The 9,862-nt window shown below is 43.0% G+C and overlaps 1 protein-coding gene across 2 annotated transcripts in view; it reads left to right on the top strand.

The window, feature by feature from the left end:
• Positions 1-5,201: 5,201 nt before the first annotated feature.
• Positions 5,202-9,862, top strand: part of slc25a12 (solute carrier family 25 member 12) — a 36,216-nt gene continuing 31,555 nt past the window's right edge. The window contains exons 1-3 of one of the 2 annotated variants that reach the window (XM_052476465.1): positions 5,202-5,347; positions 6,112-6,165; positions 9,567-9,712. In XM_052476465.1, the coding sequence (XP_052332425.1) occupies positions 5,336-5,347; positions 6,112-6,165; positions 9,567-9,712 (212 nt within the window). In that variant the 5' untranslated portion in view covers positions 5,202-5,335. Of the gene's footprint in view, positions 5,348-5,368; positions 5,723-6,111; positions 6,166-9,566; positions 9,713-9,862 lie in introns of those variants that run through there. The other variant, XM_052476466.1, reaches the window with a different exon arrangement.

The raw sequence follows: 9,862 nt of genomic DNA, 5'->3' as shown, positions 1-9,862 counted from the left end.
TTGGATTGGAGACTGTCTGGGAATTCCAGGTGCTGCAAGGTTTTTGTCCAGTAGGGTGTACTGGTCTCTGGTATTATAAAGGAGCAACTGATGAGCCTTTTATTCATAACAGTAAAACATTTACTTTAAAACTCCCCCCAAAAAATGTCTGCTAACAGATGACTAAACTCAGACCCTAGCTATGGCCTTGAGAGAAAGAGATGGACTCAAATGGGAAATATATACAAGAACATATACTTTTTCCCAAACACATAGTGTAGAAACTCTAGTGTCCAAATAACCAGCCCGTCCTGGACCTTTTGTCTGAGGACCAACTAGGGTCATCCAGCCACATAATAATTCAGACAGGCACAAACAACTTGAGAATACAGCAGGAAAGGGTGGCCACAGCACTCAAGGGAGTGATTGAAAAAGCTTATTCTACTTTCGCCAATGCACAAGTGGTTATCTCCACCCTGCTACCACGAAAAGACTTCCACCCTGCTACCATACAGTGGGTAAACGCAAGTATTTCCCGTGACCGTGCATCAAAACCACACGTTTACCTGGCCCACCACTCCACCCTGGACTTGAACAGCCTCTATGACCAGGTCCACCTATACAAGGCAGCAGTGCCCACCTTCGCCAGGACTCTAAAGGACATTGCCCTCAAACACAGCCCCAACACCTCACATAGGAGCAACAGATGAACAGACACCCCGCCCAGACCAACGAGACACTGCTGTGGTTTTCTTTATTTTTACTATTTTCTACATTGTAGAATAATAGTGAAACTATGAAATAACACATGGAATCATGTAGTAACCCAAAAAGTGTTAACAAGGCTAATCTGAAAACAAGACGCCCTAAATTGTATCAGCATATCGATTGCGCAAGCAGGGCTGGCAACCTTGGATCACTGCTATTCTAACTTCCACGACGCATATAAGGCCCTGCCCCGCCCTCCATTCGGAAAAGCTGACCATGACTTCATTTTGTTGATCCCTGCCTACAGACAGAAACTAAAACAAGAAGCTCCCATGCTGAGGTCTGTTCAACGCTGGTCCGACCAATCTGATTCCACACTCCCAGACTGCTTCCATCACGTGGACTGGGATATGTTTCGTATTGCGTCAGACAACAACATTGACGAATACGCTGATTCGGTGTGCAAGTTCATTAGAACGTGCGTTGAAGATGTCGTTCCCATAGCAACGATTAAAACATTCCCAAACCAGAAACCGTGGATTGATGGCAGCATTCCCTAATCCCTATACCAGTCTGCTGTACCCACATGCTTCAAGAGCGCCACCATTGTTCCTGTTCCCAAGAAAGCTAAGGTAACTGAGCTAAATGACTACCGCCCCGTAGCACTCACTTCCGTCATCATGAAGTGCTTTGAGAGACTAGTCAAGGACCATATCACCTCCACCCTACCTGACACCCTAGACCCACTCCAATTTGCTTACCGCCCAAATAGGTCCACAGACGATGCAATCTCAACCACACTGCAAACTGCCCTAACCCATCTGGACAAGAGGAATACCTACGTGAGAATGCTGTTCATCGACTACAGCTCGGCATTTAACACCATAGTACCCTCCAAGCTCGTCATCAAGCTCGAGACCCTGGGTCTCGACCCCGCCCTGTGCAACTGGGTACTGGACTTCCTGATGGGCCGCCCCCAGGTGGTGAGGGTAGGCAACAACATCTCCACCCCGCTGATCCTCAACACTGGGGCCCCACAAGGGTGCGTTCTGAGCCCTCTCCTGTACTCCCTGTTCACGCACGCCTCCAACTCAATCATCAAGTTTGCAGACGACACAACAGTGATAGGCTTGATTACCAACAACGACGAGACGGCCTACAGGGAGGAGGCGAGGGCCCTCGGAGTGTGGTGTCAGGAAAATAACCTCATACTCAACGTCAACAAAACTAAGGAGATGATTGTGGACTTCAGGAAACAGCAGAGGGAACACCCCCTATCCACATCGATGGAACAGTAGTGGAGAGGGTAGCAAGTTTTAAGTTCCTCGGCATACACATCACAGACAAACTGAATTGGTCCACCCACACAGACAGCATCGTGAAGAAGGCGCAGCAGCGCCTCTTCAACCCCAGGAGGCAGAAGAAATTTGGCTCGTCACCAAAAGCACTCACAAACTTCTACAGATGCACAATCGAGAGCATCCTGGCGGGCTGTATCACCGACTGGTACGGCAACTGCTCCGCCCACAACCGTAAGGCTCTCCAGAGGGTAGTGAGGTCTGCACAACGCATCACCGGGGGCAAACTACCTGCCCTCCAGGACACCTACACCACCCGATGTTACAGGAAGGCCATAAAGGTCATCAAGGACAACAACCACCCGAGCCGCTGCCTGTTCACCCCGCTATCATCCAGAAGGCGAGGTCAGTACAGGTGCATCAAAGCTGGGACCGAGAGACTGAAAAACAGCTTCTATCTCAAGGCCATCAGACTGTTAAACAGCCACCACTAACATTGAGTGGCTGCTGCCAACACACTGACTCAACTCTAGCCACTTTAATAATGGGAATTGATGGGAAATGATGTAAAATATATCACTAGCCACTTTAAACAATGCTACCTAATATAATGTTTACATATCCTACATTATTCATCTCATATGTATACGTAAATACTGTACTCTATATCATCTACTGCATCTTTATGTAATACATGTATCACTAGCCACTTTAACTATGCAACTTTGTTTACATACTCAACTCGTATGTATATACTGTACTCGATACCATCTACTGTATCTTGCCAATGCCGCTCTGTACCATCACTCATTCATATATCTTTATGTACATATTCTTTATCCACTTACACTTGTGTGTATAAGACAGTAGTTTTGGAATTGTTAGTTAGATTACTTGTTGGTTATTACTACATTGTCGGAACTAGAAGCACAAGCATTTCGCTACACTCGCATTAACATCTGCTAACCATGTGTATGTGACAAATAAAAATTGATTTGATTTGAAAGTGTTAAACAAATCAAAATGTATTTTATATTTCATATTCTTCAAAGTAGCCACCCTTTGCCTTGATGACAGCTTTGCACACTCTTAGATTTATCTCAACCAGCTTCATGAGGAAGCTCCTGGAATGCATTTCAGTTAAGAGGTGTGCCTTCTTAAAATTATTTATTAACTTCTTCATTCGTTTGAATCAATCAGTTGTGTTGTGACAAGGTAGGGATGGTATACAGAACATAGCCCTATTTGGTAAAAGATCAAGTCCATTTTATGGCAAGAACAGCTCAAATAAGCAAAGAGAAAACGACAGTTCGTCATTACTTTAAGACATAAAAGTCAGTCAATACGGAAAATTTCAAGAACTTTTACATTTTCTTAAAGTGCAGTCGCAAAAACCATCAAGTGCTGTGTTGAAACTGGCTCTCTTGAGGACCGCCACAGGAAAGGAAGACCCAGAGTTACCTCTGCTGCAGGATAAGTTCAGGATAAGTTCATTAGAGTTAACTCCACCTCAGATTGCAGCCCAAATAAATGCTTCAAGTATCTGACACATCTCAACATCAACTGTTCAGAGGAGACTGTGTGAATCAGGCCTTCATGGTCGAATTGCTGCAAAGAAACCACTACTAAAGGACACCAATAATAAGAAGAGACTGGCTTGGGCCAAGAAACATAAACAATTGACATTAGACTGGTGGAAATCTGTCCTTTGGTCTGATGAGTCCAATTTTGAGATTTTTCTTTCCAACAGCAGCGGTCTTTGCGAGATGCAGAGTAGGTGAACGGATGGCCTCCACATGTATGGTTACCACCGTGAAGCATGGAAGAGGAGGTGTGATGGTGCGTTGCTGGTGACACCGTCTGTGATTTATTTAGAATTCAAGGCACACTTAACCAGCATGGCTCCACAGCATTCTGCATCGATATGCCACCCCATCTGGTTTGCGCTTAGTGGGACTATTATTTGTTCAACAGGACAGTGGCCCAACACACCACCAGGTCGTGTAAGGGCTATTTGACCAAAAAGGAGAGGGATGGAGTACTGCATCAGATGACCACAATCACCCGACCTCAACCCAATTGAGATGGTTTGGAATGAGTTGGACCGCAAACTGAGGGAAAAGCAGCCAACAAGTGACCGCAAACTGAGGGAAAAGCAGCCAACAAGTGCTCAGCATATGTGGGAACTCCTTCAAGACTGTTGGAAAAGCATTTCAGGTGAAGCTGGTTGAGAGAATGTCAAGAGTGTGCAAAGCTGTCATCAAGGCAAAGGGGGGCTACTTTGAAGGATCTCAAATATAAAGTATTAGATTATAACAGAACATGGCCAAGATGTTCAAATGTTCATAAATGACCAGCATGGTCAAACAATAATAATCACAGTTGTTGTCGAGGGTGCAGCAAGTCAGCACCTCAGGAGTAAAGGTCAGTTGGCATTTCATAGCCGATCATTAAGAGTACGTCTACCGCTCCTGCTGTCTCTAGAGAGTTGAAAACAGCAGGTCTGGGACAGGTAGCACGTCCGGTGAACAGGTCAGGGTTCCATAGCCGCAAGCAGAAAACTTTAAACTTGAGCAGCAGCAAGGCTAGGTGGACTGGGGACAGCAAGGAGTCATCATGCCAGGTAGCTTTAAACTGATTTCAGATCTCCCTTATAGGTTTGGTTTAATTTGTATTTCAACCTGGATGGGATCCATTTGAATTTAGGCCCTATCAATAAACTGAGGCATGGTCCTAAGATGTGTGTTATTGGTTTAGACTCCTGCTTCATGTTTTTTTCTTCCAGTCAATCAGGTTGAGGGAGTTTCAGCCTCTGAGAGAGCCTACAGGTCATTCAATGATTGAATGGTGTGTACCATATTTGTATATGCAACATAGAAAGTAGTTTGCAGGAGAATTAAAGGCTCAGTGCAAAAATATGAATATATATATATTTTTTTTATATGATTTTTCAGGGGGTGCTGCAGCACCCTCAGCACCTCTACTACCCACGATTATGCTATGCAATATTTGTTCTCCCACAAATAGGCTACTTGTGTGGCCAGGTTAATTATTCGATTGGTCTGAATAGCTAGCAGTCTGTTTTCACTTTTCACTCAGGCTTAGACACTGTGCAATAGAAACGTGTCCTTACATCACCCTTGGAATGCTCGAACCATGACCACTACAGCTAAAGAGACACACACACACACACTTTTAGAACAGAGTCAGAGGGACACTCAATAGACTAGAATAGTGGGGTTGATACAACCGTCTCAGATTAGACCGGAGTTTGCTTTTCAATTAATGTATTTGGAATTCTGCAGTGAAAGCGCCTGCGCCAGCTAACTGTACGTGACGTCAAAACCAACATGGCGGTCAAGGTGACTTCGGCATCGCTTGCTTTACGTTTCTGAAATCGCTTTTAATGTTGTCTGCATGTTTGATCTGTTTTGTATTGGGTATATGACTATATCGTTTTAAGGATTAATTTAGTCTCTTTTTGTCGGGTGTAGGGCATTCATTGCTCCGTGCATCACTGCGGTAAAGCCCGGTCTCTGGCCTTGAATGAATATCCACAAGGCGGAGTTAGCGATAAGGCTAGCGTCTACATCTGATTAACATTGCGATACTAGCTATTTACGAACTCACAAGATTGTGCAATAATGACAACCGCATCACTCAAGTACCATCGTGTGTCTAAATACCCTCTTATCCGTTCTGTTCTTTGCTGTTTTAAACGAGTCATTTGAAGAAGGGTTTGTGTCTTCATCTTTTGAGTAACGTTACTGTAGCTAACTAGCCAGTAGCTAGCTAGTTAGCAGTAGCAGTGTTTCCTGGTCAACTCACCTGCAGTAACAGTTGGTGTGATACTTTGCATTAGCATTCGTTTTGACAATAATTATATGTCTTGTAGGATAGCAGTCTTTCAAGTCCTCTTTGCTTTTGGAATATTTTCATTTGAAATTTGAAATTGCAAGGAGACACACTTTATCCCAGTGTCAGCTAGCTAGTATTGATGACAAAACCAAACAGCTAGTTAGTTAACCGTTTACATTATGTAAATGTAACTATTCGCTGTGTACTTGTTTTTTCTGCAGAACGAGTATTACCTTAACATTTTTATCTTAATCATATTGCTTGGCAGGTGCAATCCACCAAACGGGCAGACCCGAGCGAATTGAAGGTTATCTTTCAGAAGGTAAGAACAACTATTTGTCCTTCAACTTTAGCCTGCCTCAAATAATCACTATGCACCGTTTATATGCAAAGTGACTCACAATCTCAGCTTGGAATCAGCTACCCTCCCTAAATCCTAACCTCCGCCATCAGGAAGATGATGCGAAACGGAGTTCCTTGGGGAAGCATCTAGGGTCACAATCCCCCCAGGGTGAACTGAAGTCATGATTTAGCTTGAGGGAATCTTGAGGGGAGCTGTGTCACCATGCTCTTTAAAGACCAACCCACACACTTTATGTAGTTGTGTCCTTGAGCTGTTCTTGACTATTAATGTTCAGTATTATTACATGTTTTGTGTGAACCTTAAGAAGAGTAGCTGCAGTTTTTGCAACAGCTAATAGGAATCCTAATAAAATACCAAAATACACACAACATACACATTAATGGTGAAAGATTTATCTCAAGTGTTTCCACTGTTCTACATGGACAAGAGGCTATAGAGTATTAATGCACCCTATTCATTAAATCACTGAGAAGGGCAGGATGTAACATGTATGGGCATGGCATGAGTGCCCGGCTGGTAGCAAACATCTGTGTCAGTTAACCTTTCCACAAGAAATCCCTCTGCCATAGCTTGAGTCATGTGATATTTGCCTGTGTTTGAATGTGGCAGGCATTCTGTGATGGAGTAAGCAAGCATCTATCGGCTGAATTACAAAGCTAAACGCCTGTGTTCACACTGTGGGAGGGCTGTCAGTTCTGCCTGTTTCCCTCCCTTGCAGGGTGCCTATACACAGAGTGTACAAAACATTAGGAACACCTTCCTAATATTGAGTTGCACCCCTTTTGCCCTCAGAACAGGCTCAATTCATTGTGGCATGGACTCTAAAAGGTGTCAAAATAATTCCACATGGATACTGGCACATCTTGACTCCAATGGTATCCATAGTTGTGTCAAGTTGGCTGGATGGCCTTTGGGTGGTGAACCATTCTTGATACACATGGGAAACTGTTGAACGTGAAAAACCCAGTAGCGTTGCAATTCTTGACACACACAAACCAGTGCGCCTGGCACCTAAATAACCTGTTCAAAGGCACTTAAATATTTTGTCTTGCCCATTCACTCTTTGAATGAGACACATATACACAATGTCTTAAGGCTTACAAATCCTTCTTTAACCTGTCTCTTCTCCTTCTACACTGATTGAAGTGGATATAACAAGTGACATAAATAAGGGATCATAGCTTTCACCTGGTCAGTTAGCAGATGGTACATTAGGCTATACAAAGGGGGTTATACACATTTTACATACTGTATGTCATGTGAGAGTTTAGAGGTCATGTATTAGTCAAAACATTGAAAGATTTACAGCATTTAGTATTCAGCATTTCTCAGAACCTACTGAAGCTGTGAGTTCCATGTTGAACATAAATAAGGGCTCTTCTAAAGTGTATTTACAGTTGCACACTGTTGTGCTTGATCCTTCATGGCTCTGTGGATGAAACAGTAGTCAGTGCCTTGTATGGGCTAATAGAGCTACTGAAAACATAACATAAAGCCGAAGATGGCTTAGCTCACAAAGCTGGGGCGACAGCTAGTCCGAGCCGACTAGATGAAAAATTGGTCAGTGTGCCCTTGCGCTAGTTTCTTAACCCTAATTGCTCCTGTCAGTCACTCTGGATAAAAGTGTCTGCTAAATTACTAAAATGAAAGGTTAGGTAAAAGAGACCTTACACAAAATACTTTCTACATAGTTCTTATTCCTCTAAGGAATCTGAATCTTTGTAAATAGGCTAGTTCACCTTTAGTTCACCAGTCGGACACGTCAAATCATATGCATAACTGTGGGTAGGTGTGTAGAGGGTGCTGCAGCACCCCTGAAAAATCAGAATAAAAAAAAATGAACTGTATTAAAAAAGTGGTGCACTGGGCCTTTACCAGTATTAGCAGACCAATATAGATGTTGCGCAGCAAAAAAATCATTCAATCTCCACTTTGGCAAAAAAGGTTGTTGTATAATATATATAATATATATAATAATATATATGCCATTTAGCAGACGCTTTTATCCAAAGCGACTTACAGTCAGTCATGTGTGCATACATTCTACGTATGGGTGGTCCCGGGAATCGAACCCACTACCCTGGCGTTACAAGCGCCATGCTCTACCAACTGAGCTACAGTATAATGAAGAACAGTATCTTGCAGGATTCAATAGTTGGAATTGTAAGAGTTGCTGCTATGTCCGATTCTCTGTGATTCTGTCATTCTAATGGAATCCAGAAAGAACAAAACTCTGTTCTCAAACATTACATCAAAAGGTGCAAATTATGGGCAAAGACATCAAACATCCACATGGAATTAAATAGTTTTCTTGATCAAATAACATGAAAAATAACCACTTTGTACAGTATTGATTTACCATCCTTACAAACCACTTAATGTAAATGTATATTACTGTATTGTACATAGGCTGGTCATCTAGGTTTGTACTTGTAGACTTTCCATCACCATGATTGAGACATTGAGACATCAAGTGGTTTGTGGTGATGTGGCTCAGTTGGTAGAGCATAGCGCTTGCAATGCTAGGGTTGTGGGTTCGATTCCAATGGGGGGCCAGTGTGAAAATGTATACACCCACTACTGTTATTTGCTCTGGATTAGAGCATCTACTAAAATGTAAAGGAAACTGAAATGTTCATTTTAATGTAGAAAAAGTTGCATTTGCAAAGTATTTCAAGAGACTGGAAAACATTTCAAGGAAGTATTTTTATATTCCATAAGTATTTTCATATTAACTGTTTTGTACAGATAATTATCAAACTCAAGTCACATGCTGGTAAACACTCACACATTTAGTTTAAATTATTTTCACAAAAGTAGTGCACTGGGCCTTTACTAGTCATGTGTTAGTGGTCTGATATAGACAGGGGCAAGAAAGAAATCGCAGCTCCCCCAAACTACTTCCTGTGGCTATTGTCATATGTCGTTATATTTGGAGAGTGATGCTCATTGATTGAGTATATCTTATGTATATAGGCTTTCCAGTTGTTCAGACAGTGTCTACACACAGTGCACAGTTTATACTGGCAGAGTGTGAGGCCTTAACAAAATCAATGCCCTAATCGTGTGTGTCTACCCGGGAAGAAGTAAGAGCGAAATTATAGCATCACATTTAGAACCACCTTAGCGTGCCAGTGTGATGGATGAGAGTAAAGTCAGGAACTCAAACACCACCTGTATGCATTCTGTCCTAACCCCCCTCAACATGTCATTGTTTAGCAGGAAACTGAAAATGACGTGATGTGGGTTTCTGTCATAACCCTTCTAAGCATGACAGAGGAGTTGATAATGCTCAGGGTTATGATTGTTATAACAGTACAAGGAAGGGACCCAGTGTGACTCTGTCATAACCCCTCCAGCATGCCAGTGTGGTGGATGCAGATGGCGAGAAGTTGATGACCCCGGGGGACTTTGTGCAGAAATACCTGGGCCTGCACACACAGATCCATCACAACCCCAAAACTGTCCAGCTCATCGCAGGTGTAGCTGATACCACCAAGGACGGGTAAGGAGCTGCCTCCATTCACCTTCTCTCTGTCATCCTCCTCTATGTCTATCTTTATTTCGCACACCCTCTCTTCACCAAAAGATGGGTAAAGAGCTGCCTCCATTCACCTTCTCTCTGTCATCCTCCTCTGTCTATCTTTATTTCGCA

The sequence above is a fragment of the Oncorhynchus keta genome, chromosome 23 (assembly GCF_023373465.1).
Source record: "Oncorhynchus keta strain PuntledgeMale-10-30-2019 chromosome 23, Oket_V2, whole genome shotgun sequence".
Classification (NCBI taxonomy): Eukaryota; Metazoa; Chordata; class Actinopteri; order Salmoniformes; family Salmonidae; genus Oncorhynchus; species Oncorhynchus keta.
This window is presented reverse-complemented; position numbering and strand designations above follow the sequence as displayed.